This window comes from Stenella coeruleoalba (genome assembly GCF_951394435.1).
Source record: "Stenella coeruleoalba genome assembly, chromosome: 6".
Lineage (NCBI taxonomy): Eukaryota > Metazoa > Chordata > Mammalia > Artiodactyla > Delphinidae > Stenella > Stenella coeruleoalba.
In genome coordinates, this window is record NC_137151.1 from 4,213,905 (window position 1) to 4,234,535 (window position 20,631).

The 20,631-nt window shown below is 44.3% G+C and overlaps 1 protein-coding gene across 3 annotated transcripts in view; it reads left to right on the top strand.

Annotated features, from left to right (window-relative positions):
* PLEKHB2 (pleckstrin homology domain containing B2) overlaps positions 1–12,962 on the top strand; it is a 48,683-nt gene extending 35,721 nt beyond the window's left edge. For all 3 annotated transcript variants that reach the window (XM_079924245.1, XM_079924243.1, XM_079924244.1), the window contains exon 8: positions 10,180–12,962. In XM_079924245.1, coding sequence (XP_079780371.1) covers positions 10,180–10,316 — 137 coding nt within the window. In that variant the 3' untranslated portion in view covers positions 10,317–12,962. The remainder of the gene's footprint in view (positions 1–10,179) is intronic.
* Positions 12,963–20,631: the final 7,669 nt, after the last annotated feature.

Here is a 20,631-nt window from a genome sequence, read left to right on the forward strand (position 1 = left end):
TTTTTTTCATGTCAAGTTGAAAACTGATAAAATAATGATGCTGAAAAATGAACTATCTGTCTATCCTCTAATCCTAGCACAACTATTTTTGTTTGAATTATTTTCCCCATGTACAATAATTGTTTCATCTTTGTTATCTTACATTACTTTTTGCATTCTATTCTCATTTTATCAATAAAATTTTATGTATTTTGTTCAGAGTGCTACATAATCTTCTTAAGTATTTTTTTTTTTTTTTGCGGTACGCGGGCCTCTCACTGTTGTGGCCTCTCCCGTTGCGGAGCACAGGCTCTGGACGCACAGGCTCAGCGGCCATGGCTCACGGGCCTAGCCGCTCCACGGCATGTGAGATCTTCCCGGACTGGGGCACGAACATGCGTCCCCTGCATTGGCAGGCGGACTCTCAACCACTGCGCCACCAGGGAAGCCCTGAAAGTTTTGATAAGGTCTTAACATGGAGTCAGGTTGCTTTAGTTTACATTTGTATGATGACTGGCAAAGATAAACATTGTACAGTTGTTTACAAATTAGATTTTCCCTTGTATGAATTATTTTTTTCCCCATTTATTTTGGGGTTGGTGGTCGGTTTTTAAGCCCTAGCCTAATCGTCTGATGAGAACCAGTCTTTTATTCAGCCCCTAGGCCACAGACTGGGATCCCAGCTGTTTCTAATTCTGTACAAAAGCAGAAGTTCTGTGCTTGTGCTTGTGAAGGGAATTTCTGTACATAGGATTCCATCCTTGCCTTTGACTTCGATGATGAAAAAAGAGACAGCACACTTGGGGCCACCTGAGAATACTTGCTACTGAGGGCTGAATGCAGTCCATAGGCATTCGGCATATGTGCTGTGACCAGCTAGCAGGGTACTTGCTGTGGAAGGGCTGCTCAGTAGTGGTCGTCCCACTGCAGCATCGTGCTGGTAACCAGACAGGAGCTCTTCAGTCAGCCTGTCTAATACTCTGGTGCTTTGCCAGCTTCATGACACACTGCCTTGCAGTGTCCATAGAGGCCCTGGTCGTGCAGAGAAGGTTAAAGTCCTTCTCTTTAATATGATTGGGGACTGGTGGCCGGGCAGCCAATTTAAAAGTGCTCAGAGTGCTGTGTACACACTATAAGTATTCTGTTTTAATTTTCCCACGTTAGTGGACATTTGTTCAGCTGTCTCTTGTTGTGGGCTTGAGGTCTTTGGTTTGAGTTGGCTCCTTTGGTTAGAGTCCTCTGTTTCTCTCTTACAGAGATGGTACTCATGTGACACATAATTGCACTACAGTTTCCAGGGCCAAGTCTGAGAGCAGACCTCTAGATTTTGTGATTCATGGTGTCTCCTCCCCCATCTTTTATTGTTTACTCAATTCGTTGGTTTGATGATAATTTGTAAAAGTTACTTGCCTTTATTTAGACTTTCCTAAAGTATCTAACTTAATTGTCATAGAAACAGTATCTGCCTTTTCTACATTCGTGTTTTGATCATTTATGTAAAGTTTAGTTAAATTAGATAATTAAAATAAGTACAACTTGGAAATGTCCCTAGTTGACTTTGTTAAGGACTTAGCTCCTGGGACTTCCCTGGTGGCGCAGTGGTTAAGAATCCGCCTGCCAATGCAAGTGACACGGGTTCGATCCCTGGTCTGGGAAGATCCACGTGCTGCGGAGCAACTAAGCCCGTGCGCCACAACTACTGAAGCCTGCGTGCCTAGAGCCTGTGTTCCACAGTAAGAGAAGCCACCGCAATGAGAAGCCTGCGCACCACAACAAAGAGGAGCCCCTGCTCGCCGCAATTGGAGAAAAGCCCGCATGCAGCAGCGAAGACCCAATGCAGCCAAAAATAAATAAATTAATTAATTAATTTTTTTAAAAAAAGGACTTAGCTCCCTGGTAGGAACAGAAGAAGTTGGCTCCTGGGCATGCATTGAGGAGATCCCTCTGGGGGTCTAACGGAGGGCATGCAGATTTAGATTTTTCAGGGGATCTTTTTTTTTTTCTTTTTTAAAATGTGGATTAAACATTTTTTTTTTACATCTATATTGGAGTATAATTGCTTTACAATGGTGTGTTACTTTCTGCTTTATAACAAAATGAAACAGTTATACATATACATATGTTCCCATATCTCTTCCCTCTTGTGTCTCCCTCCCTCCCACCCTCCCTATTCCACCCATCCAGGTGGTCACAAAGCACCGAGCTGATCTCCCTGTGCTATGCGGCTGCTTCCCACCAGCTATCTACCTTACGTTTGGTAGTGTATATATGTCCATGCCACTCTCTCACTTTGTCACAGCTTACCCTTCCCCCTCCCCATATCCTCAAGTCCATTCTCTAGTAGGTCTGTGTCTTTATTCCCATCTTACCCCTAGGTTCTTCATGACATTTGTTTTTTCTTAGATTCCATATATACGTGTTAGCATATGGTATTTGTCTTTCACTTTCTGACTTCACTCTGTATGACAGACTCTAGGTCCATCTACCTCACTACAAATTACTCAATTTCATTTCTTTTTATGGCTGAGTAATATTCCATTGTATACATGTGCCACATCTTCTTTATCCATTCATCTGATGATGGACACTTAGGTTGTTTCCATCTCTTGGCTATTGTAAATAGAGCTGCAATGAACATTGTGGTACATGACTCTTTTTGAATTATGGTTTCCTCAAGGTATATGCCCAGTAGTGGGATTGCTGGGTCATATGGTAGTTCTATTTGTAGTTTTTTAAGGAACCTCCATACTGTTCTCCATAGTGGCTGTACCAATTCACATTCCCACCAGCAGTGCAAGAGTGTTCCCTTTTCTCCACACCCTCTCCAGCATTTACTGTTTCTAGATTTTTTGATGATGGCCATTCTGATGGTGTGAGATGATATCTCCTTGTACTTTTGATTTGCATTACTCTAATGATTAATGATGTTGAGCATTCTTTCATCTGTTTCTTTGCAGTCTGTATATCTTCTTTGGAGAAATGTCTATTTAGGTCTCTGCCCATTTTTGGATTGGGTTGTTTGTTGTTTTGTTATTGAGCTGCTGCTTGTAAATTTTGGAGATTAATCCTTTGTCAGTTGCTTCATTTGCAAATATTTTCTCCCATTCTGAGGGTTGTCTTTTGGTCTTGTTTATGGTTTCCTTTGTTGTGCAAAAGCTTTGACGTTTCATTAGGTCCCATTTGTTTATTTTTGTTTTTATTTCCATTTCTCTAGGAGGTGTGTCAAAAAGGATCTTGTGTGATTTATGTCATAGAGTGTTCTGCCTATGTTTTCCTCTAAGAGTTTGATAGTTTCTGGCCTTACATTTAGGTCTTTAATCCATTTTGAGCTTATTTTTGTGTATGGTGTTAGGGAGTGTTCTAATCTCATACTTTTACATGTACCTGTCCAGTTTTCCCAGCACCACTTATTGAAGAGGGTGTCCTTTATCCACTGTACATTCCTGCCTCCTTTATCAAAGATAAGGTGACCATATGTGCGTGGGTTTATCTCTGGGCTTTCTGTCCTGTTCCGTTGATCTATATTTCTGTTTTTGTGCCAGTACCATACTGTCTTGATTACTGTAGCTTTGTAGTATAGTATGAAGTCAGGGAGCCTGATTCCTCCAGCTCCGTATTTCGTTCTCAAGATTGCTTTGGCTATTAGGGGTCTTTTCTGTTTCCATACAAATTGTGAATTTCTTTGTTCTAGTTCTGTGAAAAATGCCAGTGGTAGTTTGATAGGAATTGCATTGAATCTGTAGATTGCTTTGGGTAGTAGAGTCATTTTCACAATGTTGATTCTTCTAATCCAAGAACATGGTATATCTCTCCATCTATTTGTATCATCCTTAATTTCTTTCATCTTATGTTTTATAAGATGTCTTATAATTTTCTGCATACAGGTCTTTTGCCTCCTTAGGTAGGTTTATTCCTAGATATTTTATTCTTTTTGTTGCAATGGTAAATAGGAGTGTTTTCTTGATTTCACTTTCAGATTTTTTCATCATTAGTGTATAAGAATGCCAGAGATTTCTATGCATTAATTTTGTATCCTGCTACTTTACCAAATTCATTGATTAGCTCTAGTAGTTTTCTGGTAGCATCTTCAGGATTCTCTATGTATAGTATGTCATCTGCAAACAGTGACAGCTTTACTTCTTCTTTTCCGATTTGGATTCCTTTTACTTCCTTTTCTTATCAGATTGCTGTGGCTAAAACTTCCAAAACTATGTTGAATAAGAGTGGTGAGAGTGGGCAACCTTGTCTTGTTCCTCATCTTAGTGGATATGGTTTCAGTTTTTCACCATTGAGGACGATGTTGGCTGTGGGTTTGTCATATATGGCCTTTATTATGTTGAGGACAGTTCCCTCTATGCCTACTTTCTGGAGGGTTTTTATCATAAATGGGTGTTGAATTTTGTCGAAAGCTTTCTCTGCATCTATTGAGATGATCATATGGTTTTTCTCCTTCAATTTGTTAATATGGTGTGTCACGTTGATTGATTTGCATATATTGAAGAATCCTTGCATTCCTGGAATAAACCACCCTTTATCATGGTGTATGATTCTTTTACTGTGCTGTTGGATTCTGTTTGCTAGTATTTTGTTGAGGATTTTTGCATCTATGTTCATCAGTGATATTGGCCTGTAGTTTTCTTTCTTTGTGACATCCTTGTCTGCTTTTGGTATCAGGGTGATGGTGGCCTCGTAGAATGAGTTTGGGAGTGTCCCTCTGCTATATTTTGGAAGAGTTTGAGAAGGATAGGTGTTAGCTCTTCTCTAAATGTTTGATAGATATCGCCTGTGAAGCCATCTGCTCCTGGGCTTTTGTTTGTTGGAAGATTTTTAATCACAGTTGCAATTTCAGTGCTTGTGATTGGTCTGTTCATATTTTCTATGTCTTCCTGATTCAGTCTTGGCAGGTTGTGCATTTCTAAGAATTTGTCCATTTCTTTCAGGTTGTCCATTTGATTGGCCTAGAGTTGCTTGTAGTAATCTTTCATGATCTTTTGTATTTCTGCAGTGTCAGTTGTTAGTTCTCCTTTTTCATTTCTAATTCTATTGATTTGAGTCTTCTCCCTTTTTTTCTTGATGAGTCTGGCTAATGGTTTATCAATTTTGTTTATCTTCTCAAAGAACCAGCTTTTAGTTTTATTGATCTTTGCTATCGTTTCCTTCATTTCTTTTTCATTTATTTCTGATCTGATCTTTATGATTTCTTTCCTTCTGCTAACTTTGGGGTTTTTTGGTTCTTCTTTCTCTAATTGCTATAGGTGCAAGGTTAGGCTTTTTATTCGAGATGTTTCCTGTTTCTTAAGGTAGGATTGTATTGCTATAAACTTCCCTCTTAGAACTGCTTTTGCTGCATCCCATAGGTTTTGGGTCATCGTGTCTCCATTGTCATTTGTTTCTAGGTGTTTTTTTATTTCCTCTTTGATTTCTTCAGTGATCACTTCGTTATTAAGTAGTGTATTGTTTAGCCTCCATGTGTTTGTATTTTTTACAGATCTTTTCCTGTAATTGGTATCTAGTCTCATAGTGTTGTGGTCGGAAAAGATATTTGAAACAATTTCAGTTTTCTTAAATTTACCAAGGCTTGATTTGTGACCCACGATATGATCTATCCTGGAGAATGTTCCATGAGCACTTGAGAAAAATGTGTATTCTGTTGTTCTTGGGTGGAATGTCCTATAAATATCAATTAAGTCCATCTTGTTTAATGTATCATTTAAAGCTTGTGTTTCCTTATTTATTTTCATTTTGGATGATATGTCCATTGGTGAAAGTGGGGTGTTAAAGTCCCCTACTATGAATGTGTTACTGTCGATTTCCCCTTTTATGGCTGTTAGTATTTGCCTTATGTATTGAGGTGCTCCTATGTTGGGTGCATAAATATTTACAATTGTTATATCTTCTTCTTGGATCGATCCCTTGATCATTATGTAGTGTCCTCCTTTGTCTCTTCTAATAGTCTTTATTTTAAAGTCTATTTTGTCTTATATGAGAATTGCTTCTCCAGCTCTCGTTCGGTTTCCATTTGCTTGGAATATCTTTTTCCATCCCCTAACTTTCAGTCTGTATGTGTCTCTAGGTCTGAATTGGGTCTCTTGTAGACAGAATATATATGGGTCTTGTTTTTGTATCCATTCAGCCAGTCTGTGTCCTTTGGTGGGAGCATTTAATCCATTTACATTAAAGGTAATTATCGATATGTATGTTCCTATTCCCATTTTCTTAATTGTTTTGGGTTTGTTATTGTAGGTCTTTTTTTCTGTTGTGTTTCTTGCCTAGAGAAGTTCCTTTAGCATTTGTTGTAAAGCTGGTTTGGTGGTGCTGAACTCTCTCAGCTTTTGCTTGTCTGTAAAGGTTTTAATTTCTCCATCAAATCTGATTGAGATCCTTGCTGGGTAGAGTAATCTTGGTTGCAGGTTTTTCTCCTGCATCACCTTAAATATGTCCTGCCACTCCCTTCTGGCTTGCAGAGTTTCTGCTGAAAGATCAGCTTTTTACCTTATGGGGATTCCCTTGTGTGTTATTTGTTGTTTTTCCCTTGCTGCTTTTAATATGTTTTCTTTGTATTTAATTTTTGATAGTTTGATTAATATGTGTCTGGGCATGTTTATCCTTGGATTCATCCTTTATGGGACTCTCTGTGCTTCCTGGACTTGACTAACTATTTCCTTTCCCATATTAGGGAAGTTTTCAACTATAATCACTTCAAATATTTTCTCAGTCCCTTTCTTTTTCTCTTCCTCTTCTGGAACCCCTATAATTTGAATGTTGGTGTGTTTAATGTTGTCCCAGAGGTCTCTGAGACTGTCCTCAGTTCTTTTCATTCTTTTTTCTTTATTCTGCTCTGCAGTAGTTATTTCCACTGTTTTATCTTCCAGGTCACTTATCCGTCCTTCTGCCTCAGTTATTTTTCTATTGATCCCATCTAGAGTATTTTTAATTTCATTTATTGTGTTGTTCATCGTTGCTTGTTTCATCTTTAGTTCTTCTAGGTCCTTGTTAAATGTTTCTTACATTTTGTCTGTTCTATTTCCAGGATTTTGGATCATCTTTAGTATCATTATTCTGAATTCTTTTTCAGGTAGACTGCCTATTTCCTCTTCATTTGTTAGGTCTGGTTTTTATCTTGCTCCTTCATCTGCTGTGTGTTTTTCTGTCTTCTCATTTTGCTTATCTTACTGCATTTGGGGTCTCCCTTTTGCAGGCTGCAGGTTCGTACTTCCCATTGTTTTTGGTGTCTGTCCCCAGTGGGTAAGGTTGGTCCATTGGGTTGTGTAGGCTTCCTGGTGGAGGGGACTAGTGCCTGTGTTCTGGTGGTTGAGGCTGGATCTTGTCTTTCTGTTGGGCAGGCCCACGTCTGGTGGTGTGATTTGGGGTGTCTGTGGACTGATTATGATTTTAGGCAGCCTCTCTGCTAATGGGTGGGGCTGTGTTCCTCTGTTGCTAGTTGTTTGGCATATCGTGTCCCACACTGTAGCTTGCTGGACATTGAGTGAAGCTGAGTGCTGGTGTTGAGATGGAGATCTCTGGGAGATTTTTGCCGTTTGATATTACGTGGAGCTGGGAAGTCTCTTGTGGACCAGTGTCCTGAAGTTGGCTCTCCCACCTCAGAGGCACAGCACTGACTCCTGGCTACAGCACCAAGAGCCTTTCATCCACACGACTCAGAATAAAAGGGAGAAAAAGTAGAAAGAAAGCGGGGGGGGAGAGAGAGGGAGAGAGAAGGAGAGAGGGAGAGAGGGAAGGAGGGAGGGAGGGAGAGAGAGAGAGAGAGAGAGGAGAGAAAGAAAGAGGATAAAATAAAATAAAGTAAGATAAAATAAAGTTATTAAAATAAAAAATAATTAAGAAAGAAAATTAAAAAAAGGCGTATAGAACCCTAGGACAAATGGTGAAAGCAAAGCTATACAGACAAAAAAAAAAATCTCACATAGAAGCATACACGTACACACAAAAAGAGGAAAAGGGGAAAAAATCATAAATCTTGCTCTCAAAGTCCACCTCCTCAATTTGGGATGATTCGTTGTCTATTCATGTATTCCACAGATACAGGGTACATCAAGTTGACTGTGGAGCTTTAATCCGCTGCTTCTGAGGCTGCTGGGAGAGATTTCCCTTTCTCTTCTTTGTTCGCACAGCTCCCGGGGCTCAGCTTTGGATGTAGCCCCGCCTCTGCGTGTAGGTCGCCGGAGGGCGTCTGTTCTTCTCTCAGAGAGGATGGCGTTAAAGGAGCCGCTGATTCGGGGGCTCTGGCTCACTCAGGCCGGGGGAAGGGAGGGTTACAGAGTGTGGGGCGTGCTGTGCGTTCTCCCCTGGAAGTTGTCCCTGGATCCCGGAACCCTGGCAGTGGTGGGCTGGACAGGCTCCCCGGCAGGGAGGTGAGAGTGACCTGTGCCGCGTCTCGCACCCGTCTCTGGAGTTCGTTTAAGCAGCCCTCTTAATCCCCTCTCCTCGTGCACCAGGAGACAAAGAGGGAAGAAAAAGTCTCTTGCCTCTTCGGCAGGTCCAGACTTTTCCCTGGACTCCCTGCCGGCTAGCCGTGGTGCACTAGCCCCTTTCGGCTGTGTTCACGCCGCCACTCCGACCGAAGCCCGAGCCTCAGCTCCCAGCCCCGCCTGCCCCGGTGGGTGGTGAGCAGACAAGCCTTTCGGGCTGGTGAGTGCCGGTTGGCACCGATCCTCTGTGATGGAATCTCTCCGCTTTGCCATCCGCACCCCTGTGGCCGCGCTCTCATCCACGGCTCCGAAGCTTCCCTCCTCCGCCACCCGCAGTCTCCGCCCACGAAGGGGCTTCTAGTGTGTGGAAACCTTTCCTCCTTCACAGCTCCCTCCCACTGGTGCAGGTCCCGTCCCTATCCTTTTGTCTCTGTTTTTTCTTTTTTTCTTTTTTTGCCCTACCCAGGTACGTGGGGAGTTTCTTGCCTTTTGGCAGGTCTGAGGTCTTCTGCCAGCGTTCAGTAGGTGTTCTGTAGGAGTTGTTCCACGTGTAGATGTATTTCTGGTGTATCTGTGTGGAGGAAGGTGATCTCCGCGTCTTACTCTTCTGCCATCTTCCCCCTCTCCTCTCCAGGGGATCTTTTAATTAGGTCAGCTTACAGGTTCCTACTGTATTACATTTCACTAGTTGGAGTTGCCTAATTGAAATTATTTAAATTTCAAGGCTGTGATAGTGAATGCTACAGTTCACCAGTTTTGTAGTTTAAACATATTGCCCTCAACCCCCGTGTGCCTCACTTTTGCCTGTCTATAAAAGAGGGATAACAGGAAGCTCGACTCATAGGGTTCTTGTGAGGATTAAGTGAGTCAATGAATGTAAATACTTGTAATACTATAAGTGCTTAGACTAGTAAGCACTTGTAGATGTTAGCCTTTAGTGTCACTGTTGGTTTCACCTCCATTCTTCATCTACGTGGACATATCACTATTGGATTAATCTGTTTCCTACGGTTGAACTGCTAAGGGAATAGTGGGTCAAGGAGGAAAGTTAACACTATATGTGAGCAATTTTAAAGCTAATTAGCTATTGGACAATATATTGTGAAGCATAGAAGAGAACAAGCAATACATTTCCAGTTGTAAACTCTAATTGTGCAAATAAATTTGTTTAAAGTTTGCTTTTTAGAAGTTTTCCCCCTAGCATAAATATTTTTCCCCATAAAGACATAAGGTTAAAAATGAAGAGCAGGTTAGGTTAGCAGATTAAAAGTTTAATTTAAAAACGGTTTGCATGAATACTAAGAAGCTAACTAACTTCTAGGTGGGTTTTTCTTCTTAGCTGTCAGTGGGGATTCTTGACTCTCCCATTGTCTCTAGGCTCTGTGTGTCTCCCACACTCCTTGTCTGCCTGCCATCCTGATGAGCAGAATGTGCGGGGCTGAAGTGGACACTGGAGGCTGGGGGTTGCAGCTCCATTAGGATTCTGCTCTCTGCAGTGTCTGGGACTGTGGACCTTGGGAAGCTGCGCATCTTGATTTTCTCTTAGTGCCATCTTAGAAATGGAGGTGTCCTCCTCACTTGGCCAAGTCCAGTCACTGTCCCCTGTGGTGGAGGAGAGCTGGGGAGCACTCACTGCAGTCACCCCACCAGCGCTCCGAGGGAGGGGTGCAGTGCATGGAGAAACCTCTGGAAGGGTCCCAGTCAAGTGAGCCATCTTTTTGAGTGAATGTGGGACTTCACAAACTGCTCCTATTTTTTCCTTCTTTTCTAGGACTTTATGGACAGCAGCCTGCCAACCAAGTCATCATTCGTGAGCGGTATCAAGACAATGACAGTGACCTGGCGCTGGGCATGCTGGCTGGAGCAGCTACAGGCATGGCCTTAGGGTCTCTGTTCTGGGTCTTCTAGAGTCCTTGGAACCTGGATGTGCATAGCTTCTGATACCCTGTGTGCAATAATATAATTTGCAGGGCATTTCTGTTTGTTACAAATGTTTTTAATAATAGTTTTAGTAGTTCTTTTGAAAGTAGTGACATCATACTTATAACTAATCCATATATGTACCATGGAGAAGGCTTTGGAGTGCTGTTAAAACGTGGACTATTTGGGGGCACTGGCTCATTCTAGGAGTTTTTTTATGGAACTCTCAGAATACCTTATTTGAACACACCTGTTTGGAAAGGGCATTTTCTTTTTAGAGTTAGGCCTTAGTGCTTAAGGGGTAGTTATTTTAGTGTTACGCGAGTAACGTCGTGATGTATGAGTGGTGAGTGATTGTGGCAAGAAGAACTGCAGCTGTTTTGGTTTAATGCCAGACTTTGAAACCTCAGACCAGACCTGGATGCACGTTACTTCAGGAGTCGTAGGCTGGAACCTTCCTGAGGCAAAGGTGTGATACCGCCCACAGCCTCTGGGGCTCTGCAGGCTTCCAACAAAACCGACTGCTTAGGATGATGGGCGGGATGGCAGATCCCCCGCTTTAAAATGATGCTTTTCATTTTATTTTTACTAGTTTGTTTTTGGTAGTGATCTTGGAAAACATCCCAAATTAGGAGTAGGCTTGAGTCTCAGCGTTTTAGGGCTTTATCATTTAAAACTTGAACAAGACAAAACAGTTACAAACAAGTGTGTAGAGGTAGATTTGCTTTATTCAGAGGCATCATGTTTTAAGTGTTTGAGTATTTTTATTGCCACTTCAGCCTACTTATAGCTTATTTTTCTACTTGTTGAGAAAGTAATATTAAGAGAATGGTGAGGAAAGTGGAATGAGAGCCATAGTTACAGTGTTACTGTTTCAGGGGATTGGGCTGCACTGAGGGTCCTCTTTCCCACCCTTCTGAAGGCTGCTAAAGAGCCCATTTCCTGTCCTGTGCAGGACTGGGGCACTGTGGCTGTCCCTGAGCATTGGGGTGCGTGGAGCCCTGGTGGTGGCATGGTGGGGGAGACTCAGGTTACAGATGGGAGTTGCGGCCTAAGGACATGAATGACCTGCTCAGGGGTATTACTCCATCTGACCAGGACACTGGCCTTGTTTTCATTCTTGACTCAAATGTCACAGAGAAGCTTAAAACCATTTAATTTGAGCCCCAACTATGTGTGAAGCTCTGGAAGACTTCGTACATTTTTCTTATTTCTTTATTTACGTAAATTTTAAAACATCAGTTATTCCAGTTTTCTGTCCTGCATGCTTTTAAAAATGTACTTTTACAAAGGCAGTTTAGCGCATTGAAGGTCTCTGCTCCTGTACTCCATGTGACCCGATTTTCCATAAAATACACTCCTAGTAGCACAAATTCCGTTTTTATTCTATGTGGGCAGTTACATACATAGTCTTTTGTTTCACTGATCAACCCACTCCATCTCTAAGGCAGACTTAAATAGATCTATCTCCGTATGAAACCAGATGCCAAATGAACTTTGTGGTGACCACAGGTGTGTTTTCCTAGCCAATTCTATTGCACTTGTTGACACTGGAGAGTCTGTTTCCAGCTGAAAAGAAGTATACTTGGCTGTCATCTCTTTGGATGTTTGACATGGTGGAAAGTTGCCAGATGTGATGTGTGACGACACTGGTTTAATGGTTAACAATGTTGCTTTAGTTATTTTACATCGTATGTAGTAAGAATGGTTCTTTTCAGGTGGTAATCATTATTCGAGCTGTATGTTTTACTCACAAAATACTAAACTCAGTTTTTAATGTTGCATCATTTTGAAATTGGAGTTACTGGAACCACCGGTACTGAGTTACGTCAGTGAAACGCCCTTGAAGCAGATGGTCTCCTTGTGTTTCCCTGGCTTCCCTCTGACAGAAGGGGGAGAGCTATGGACTGAAACTCGTGCACACGTGTGCCCCCCCCATCTTCAGTCCCTGTCCCCAGCGGGGCCAGTCCCACTGGGCATCTGTAGTTGAGTCTGGAAGTTCACTGTCACTAGTGACTTGATCCTGAGAGGAAATGCATGCTCGGTATAAAGATGGGCTGAGATACTTCATTTCCCTGGCCCCAGCTCTCATAGATGCTAGCGCTTAGGTAATCCTAAATCAAGAAGGTGAGTTGGAAGGAACTTGTTCAGGTTTAGTCAGTATTTTACTTCCATGTGTACTTTTAACTGGTTGGCTGTTGGCATTGCACACATGCCAGCTGGCTTGTTTCTTAGCTCTGTTCTTTTAATTCCTTGAGTTAAATTCAGGGTCTTAGATGTAAAGAGAAGGGAGAGACCCGTGGTTGTTTCAGATCATCATTCATGAAACGGGCCAGACCGGGACACAAGATCTGGATCATGGGAGAAGTTCCTGCCATTGAGACAGAATGATCCACATTTATTTTCTACATTACTTGTGATACTGTGTGATCTTTCTCCTTCCCAAGTTTATGTAGACACCAGCATGGGATGCGGTTCCATTTTTTTCTCCTAGGGTTGATCTTTTTTTCTGATTGCTTGCCTGTCTCTAGAATTCTGTTGTGTCCTCAGAACCTATTTTTCCCTGTATATGCAAATTGTATGTTTATAAGTGAAAATGTTAATACATTAAATGATTGTTAACCTTAAAGCATATTTCATTGACTTCTATTGTTTTTTTAAAATTCAATTTATTTAAACTATAAAGATAAAAACGGTTCATGCGTTTCTCCCATCCCCACCCCCTCGCTCTGACAACCATGAATCTGGTTTTGTTTTTTTTTTCATTTATTTTCTAGTAACACAGTCAGCTTTTTCTGCTGCATCACAGGCAATAAGAATGCCTTTTACTGAGTATTCCATAAGTGCTAGGGAATGTATTGTCACATCAGAAAACAATAACTTATTAAATTCCTATATTAACTCCATAAGGGATGTATTATCCAAGTTACTCTGGATGAAACTGAGGCTCAGAACTTAAATTCTTTTCTTGGGAGCACACAGGTAGTAAATGAAACAGATTTATATCTGATATTAAAACGTATTCTTTTTCCCTGTGCCACGTGTATATGAGAGTAATTTCCACAAGAACATCGCAGGGGTCAGTACTTCTAGGATGACTATTAAAAAACTGACAGTATCTTCCTCAACCAGATCTACTTGGCCTTGTGGGTTCAGTAACTTCTCCAATATCTTTGGGTACACGACTTTGTGTTTTTGTTGTTTTGTTTTAAAAAATTATTTACATTTTTTTTTCATTTCTGCATTACCTCACTCTCTTCCTGGCTAGCTTTTCTGTTTCTCTCTCCTGTTGCAGACTTTGATTAAATTGTGATGTGTGGTTGCCTGTAATAGTTTAAGATTAGGAATCTCATACTAGAAGCTCTGGGTCTGTTGGTTTCATTTCTTTAGGGACGAAGTCTCTAGTATTTTGCCTGGGGACACTTATTTCTGGATGTCGGGTAGGGGAGACACTGCACACAGCCTTTGTAAGCCCTTCTACTTTTCAGCTGGACTTTATCTCATCTTCCATCATGCTGGCCCTTGCTGCCTCTGGCTCTTTTTTTTTTTTTTTTCAGTTTTTGAATAGGTTATACACACATACACACACACACACACACACACACACACACACACACACATAGCTTCAAAATGAAAGAAAGGATTCGGTAAAGTTTCTTGCATCTGCCCATTTCCTATCTTCTCTTTGCTTAACCACTCATACTGGTTTATTTATCCTTCATGAGTTTTTCTTCATGCATATATAAGCCAGTACAAAGATAAATTCTTATTTTTCTTCCTTTTTTACAAAATAAGGGTAGTATATACACCAGTGGTACTCAAACTTCTTAGTCTCAGGATCCTTTTACAGTATTAAATTTTTGAGGCTTCCCAAGAGGTCTTTAAGGTGAGTTATAGCTATCATTATTTACCATATTAGAAAATAAAATTGAGAAATTTGAAAACTTTCTTAAGAAATGGTAAACCCATTATATTTAAAAAATAGGCTTGATAAAAAATATTTTCCAATACAAAATCAGTGAGGCAGAGTGTTTTCACGTTTGAAAAAGTTTAACATCGGGCTTAATAGCTGGATTTGCCTGTTTGCTTATGCGTTCAGTCTGTTGTTACTTGTCTTTTGGTTGAAGTATAGAAGGAAATACAGCCTCACATAGATACATAGTTGGAAAGGGAGGACTTTGCAGACCCTCAGAAAGGGTCTTGGGTACCCTCAGCGTTCCTTGGATCATACCTTGAAAACTGCTGATGTATGCTGTTTTATCCTTTTTTTTTTTCACTTAACATATCTGAGGTATTTCTATATCAGCACGTAAGGAACTTGCCCATTCATTTTATTTGTCCTGTAATTCATCCAGTACCCTTTTACTTTTGCTAAGAATGCTATAATGAAGGATACTGTACAAAAGTGACTCATCCCAGCGTGGGACTCTTGGAGGTACTGTGTTCTCTTTGATAGTGTGCAACTAGTGGATGACAGGGTTCCCTGGAGCGTGACCGTCTTGAGTGCCTCCAGGATGACACCAGGGCCTGGGACTGGGTGTTAGAGAACTGTACGCACAGAGGCTGACTGCTGTGATAAGCCACCGCAGGAGCTGAAGGCCAAAAGCTCTGCTGCTCAAGCCGCGTCCACTGTGGTTTGCTTGGGAGGGAGACTTCTGCCCCAGGTATGCATTTGGAGACCGCAGCTGCCTCTCTCGGGTGCCTTGGAGTCCTCAGGGAGCTTCTGCATCCTGCTGGCAGTGAAAGATGGTGAAGACACAGCCCGCTCCTCAGCTTGGCAGCGGTGCCCGAGGTTCTGCTCTCATTCCAGTGGGGAGAGCTAGTCACGTGGCCCTGGTGCCACGCAGGGGGTCTGGGAGGTGTAGTCTGAGCTCAGGAAGAAGTCGCCCTGGCCACAGCTGCCGCTGAGCCACAGTAAATGGTAAATACTGATGGTCCACTATCTTCAACACTCAGTGGAAGTCAGGCTCCTATTCACCCTCATTTGCACAGTATTTACTGATTAGTGAAGTGGGTGGTAGCAAATTACATGTAAATTGTTGGTTCACGTAACACAGATGTCATTTGGTCACAGAGTATTTTTGTTGCTCAGTTATTTCTTTCCCTACTTACCAACTGATGGGCAGGTTTGCACCTAGAGAAAGACATTCACCCTGTCCAGCAAGGAATATAGTCATTCCAACCATTTGTTCTTTAATATATTAAATTCGCTCATTCCATCCAGTATTCACTGAGCATCATGGCTCCTGATTATTTCCGCCCACCTCCCACTTCCCTGTGAGTTACACATTCTTGCCTGTTGCTGTGTGACCTCCAGGGTCTCCTCCCCCACTGGGAAGAATAGACCCCCCTGCCTCACTTGGGATGTGGGGTGTGGCGTTCTTCGGCTCAGGAACATCGAGGTCCAAACTCTGGTGCCTAGGTGCTGACGAGAAATGCGTATTCCTGGGACTCAAGCCCAGAAAGTCCTGTGAGGGTCCACGGTGGGCTGGATTCTGCAGTGCCACCAGCCCCCAGGGGTTTGTGTCCAGGCTTGACTCTCCCCTGGTCCTAGCTCCCCCAAGCCCTACCTGTCCTGAACACTTGTTCCTTCCTTTCACCTCTGCCAGGAGCATCTCCCTCTTGCACTTGCAGTGCCTGCTGACAGCCTAGGAAGACTTCCTCCCCTTGCAGCTCAGCACTGTGATGAGAGGAATGACACAATGGGGGACGGGTGTCCGGCACTGGCTTTTTCTCTGCCTGGCTGGTAGGAAATCAGGTCAGAAGTGCCTCCCCCTGGACCCCAGGTGGGCTGGTGACTCTGTGTCATCCAGGTGACATTCCTTAACAGGGTCACCCCCCAGTGGGCAGTGAGCCTGGGTTGCTCGAGTGGCCTCTCCGGCAGGGCAGGCCTGGTCTTTTTCAGTTACCTGTCAGAGGCCAGGTGAGCACCTCCTGGGCACAGGGAATGTGTTCTGGGTGCAGTGGGAGGCTGAGGCCTAGCGTCCCTGCAGGGAGGTGTCCTGGGCAGTGTGCGTGGAGACTGTTCATCCCAGTTTTCAGGAGCTGCCTCACCTGTCCAGATAGGCATGGTAGGTACAAGGGTGGGCTGCGACGGCTCCACAGACATGCAGGAGGGGCCACAGGGAGGACTTGGGGCCACACTGGGGGAACGTAGACAGCATGGGCTCTCCAAGTCTCAGCTACTTCTTCCATAAAGTAGGCGTAATGATGAGAGTCCCGCCCTGGAGGACACACGGTGAGCAGTCATCCCCTTTCTTCCACTCCACTCCTAGATGGTGGTTCTCTGTGCTCCCAGGCCACCAGCAGCCCCTGGGAACCTATCAGAAACGCAGATTCTCTGGCTCAGCTTGGACTCTTGAGTCACCAACCAGCCCTCACGTCGATTCCAGTGCAAGTTCAGATCTTGAGAACCACCGGTCTAGAATGGACTCCCCCCGCCCCGCCCTCTTCCATCCTCTCCTCTTCCCTCCCCCGCCTTCCTTCTCTCCACCTTGGGAGCAGGTGCACTTCATCCTTGCCACAGCCGGATCTGAGAGTCACCACTGGGTGTCAGAGCAGCCCCAGGAATGTCCCTGCTGTCACACCTTCTCTCAGCCCCGCCCCCCACCCCCCAGTCCCTGCTGTGTCTCCCAGGGCTTCCCAGACTGAGCCCAGAAGAAGAGGAAGTGCTTGGATTCGGGTCTGGTTGCAGAGTCCCAGAGCCCTGCACCCGTGCTCCCGCTTCCTCGTCACGGGCTTGGGCTGGGCCGCCTGCTCCACGGCTCTGCCTCCAGTGTTCCTAGGGGCCTCAGGCGAGGTCCTGAGAGGCTAAGGGGCCTGCCTGAGGTCACCCCTGAGCCTCTATCAGGGTGAGGGCTTGGCCCGGTCCTTCCCTAACTGCCCGGGGTGAATCGTCTGGGCACCAAGGTAGCTCACCTGGCAGCACCCATGTGGTAGGAACCAGGGCAGCCCCTCCACCGTGTAGGCTGTCATGAGGGGCGTGAGGGTACAGACAAATCCCACTCCTGCCAAACTGCCTCTCACTCATTGTCGCAGCCTGTAGAGGGTGCGGACGGCAGCGTGGTCAGGGGAGGGGGCAGTAGAGGGTGGCCACTGGGTTTGGCAAGTGGAGGTCATCAGTACCTTAACTTGCTTCAGTGGAAAGTGGGGAGGATGGGAGTGGGTTTGGGGCAGGGCCTGCACACAGGCCGACACACCCTCCTGAGCTTTCCCTCCCCAAGCCCGTCATGGCAAGGGCCTGGCTTCAGGCATCAGGGCCTACCAGCCGGCTCTGAAGCTCCTCTACCTGGGGATGAAGCCTCTGAGCGCACCGGGTGATGCAGGCTGAGCATCCCGGGCAGTGTGGTGCATGCGGGCTCTGTCTACTTTGAGACCCTTGCCGTGAGCAGCGGCCTGTGGCACACGAGGAGGACGAGGGGTCCGGGTGGGCACACCTTGGCCTCAGGGAGCTACACACAGACACGCGCAGCTGTGCACACACAGAAGGGGCACGTGTGCTCTCCAGACGGCATCCTCCAGGAGAGCTCCACATCCAAGACTGGAGGGGGTTATCACCATTCTCGTCACCCGCTGCCAGGTTCAAGTCTGGCTCTGAGCTGTACCTGCTCTGTGAGCATCTGGGCCAGGCAGTCGCTGGTGCCCGTGTGCCACATGCCACAGGGTCTGTAAGAGAAGCCTGATCACCAGTGCAGGGAGGCGAGTGCCCGCTCAGTGGGGACCAGGAGAGAGAAACCTGGAGAGAGTAGGGCCCGGCTATCTTCTTTCCTCCCCTCCTGCCCTCCTGAGACTCAGCAACCTCATCTGTAAAATGGGGACGTGGCCGCAGCCGCCCCGGGGGGAGCTCAGCTTGTGGAGTTAACACACAGGAGACGCTTTGAAAGAGGGCCTGGCGCAGGTGAGTGCCCTGTGTGCTGCTCCTAGGACTGTTTTCACAGGTGAGGACACCGAAGCCCAGGAGGGTAACCCAGCAGGGGGTCCTGTGACTGGGACTCCTTCCCTCTCCCAGAAACGGCTTCCAGCATGCTCTTGTGGCTGGCATGGAGCTGGGTGCTCAGCAATGGTGGAATTCACTAATAACATTCTGTTGAATATTCAGGGTTGGAAAATAGCATCTTATTAGAACAACACTTGGGCCATCTGCAAGGGAGTGGCATCAGCTTGCCCTGGGCTAAAACCTTGGCCAGAATAGACTGGCTGGCCAGTTTTTCCAGGCCACACCGTGAAGCAGCGGAAACCCTGGTGCCATGTAATGGGAAAGGCCTCTTGTCTTTCCCATTAGCTGTGGAGTCCTCAGGCGCTGCAGAACCTTCCCATTTCTCACAGCATTCAGACTGAACACCTTCCCAGCACTGGACCGGCCCAAGCCTCCCTTCTCTTCACCTACAAGGGGCTTCTGGCCTCTGGTCCTTTGCACTCACTCTTCCCCCTGCATGGGCACTGTTCCCTGCTCCAGAGTCCTCCCCCTTCCCCCCACCCCGCTGCACTTCACTCTTTGCACATGCTGTTCCTCACCCATGGGCATTGTTCCCTGCCCCAATGTCCTCCCTCTCTCTACCCAATTCCGCACCCTTCACAGCACACATCTGCTCCCCAGTTAGTTCTAGCTCATCCTTCAAATCTCAGCCAAAGGAGCATTTTCTCAGGGAAGCCCCCTGACCTTGGAGACAGGCCTCTCATTTCTTTGATGGTGCCTTCCCTTTCTTTCTTCTTCTTTTTTTTAACTTTTTATTTTATGTTGGAGTAGAGCCAATGAGCAATGTTGTGATGGTGCATAGCAAAGCGACTCAGCCATACATATACATGTATCCATTCTCCCCAAAATGGTGCCTTCCTTTTCTTCACCGCTCCTCTGTGGCTTCTCCTTTGATACGTGCATATTTGTGTAATTAACCAGTCAAGGCTCTCAGCCAATGAGTGGCATGCGTCTCTGTTCCTATTCTACCTTCAGGCCTCCTGTGGCACCTGGGGGATGGGAGGTGCTGAACGAATGACCTTCCATTGTTTATGTCTCAACTTTCTCCCTATCACTTGCAAGGGGAAGCCGCCAGAGAAAAGAGCCCAACAGGACATTGAGGCACCCTGAGGAAATTTGAAGAAAGCTGCTTGATAAGATCTCTTTGGGGGGCCCCCCTTCATGAGGACTACCCACATGGGGGCTTAGTCTTTACAATGCCAGACTTGTGTGTGGTCCGTGTTCCTTCCGTGCCCACTGCATGGCCCCCTTCCAGTCTGGGAATAGCTGGCACTGCCCCCAAGGGGGGGGGCAATCTCTGCCTTCTAATAGGAGAGTTTACTTATACTTAAAGTAATTTACTTTAATGAAGGATTTACTTCTGCCATTTGCCTATTTGTTTTCTCTGTATCTTACATATATTTTTTTCCTCCATTGGTTTTGTGTGTGTGTGTGTGTGTGTGTTTAGTTGATTTTTTTTGTAGTGTACATTTTGATTCCCTCTCTTTTACTTTTCTATATAATTTTTAGTTATTTTTAAGTGGTTATCTTGGGGATTGCAATTAACAATTGTTTCAATTAAACACATTTTGTTTGAATAATATCAGCTTAGCATCAACAATATAGAAATACTCTGCTTATATACCTTTCCATCCTTTACCCTTTATATCATTATTGTCACAGATTACATCTTTATACATCATTTTCCCATTGACATTGATTTATAATTATTGCTTTATGTATTTGTCTTTTAAATCATTTAGGAAAAAAAGAGGTGTTACAAACCTAAAAACAATAATATCAGCCTTTATATTTACCTATGTAGTCACCTTTGTCATTGTTCTTTATTTTTTCTAACTTTGAGTTAATGTCTAGGGTTTTTTCATTTCGGCATGAAGGACTCCCTTAGCATCTCTTATAGGGTAGTTCTACTGGTAATTCACTCCCTCAGTTTTTGTTATCTGGAAATATCTTAATTTCTTTCATTTTTAAAAGATGGTTTTGCTGGATATAGAATTATTGGTTGACAGTTCTTTTCTTTCAGGACTTTAAATATGCCATACCCCATCTTCTGGCTTCCATGGTACTGATGGAAAAATCAGCTGTTAATCTTATTGAAAAATCTCTTGTACATGATGAGTCTGTTCTCTCTTGTTGCAGTAAACATTCTCTATGTTTGGGCTTTGATAATTTACTATAATGTGTATTGGTGTGGATGTCTTATCCAACTTGGTATTTGTTGAGCATCTTGAATGTGTATATGCATGTGTTCCATCAGCTTTGGGAAATTTTTGGCCATTATTTCCTAAGAATTCTTTCTGTCCCTTTTTGTTCCTTTCTGTCTTCTCT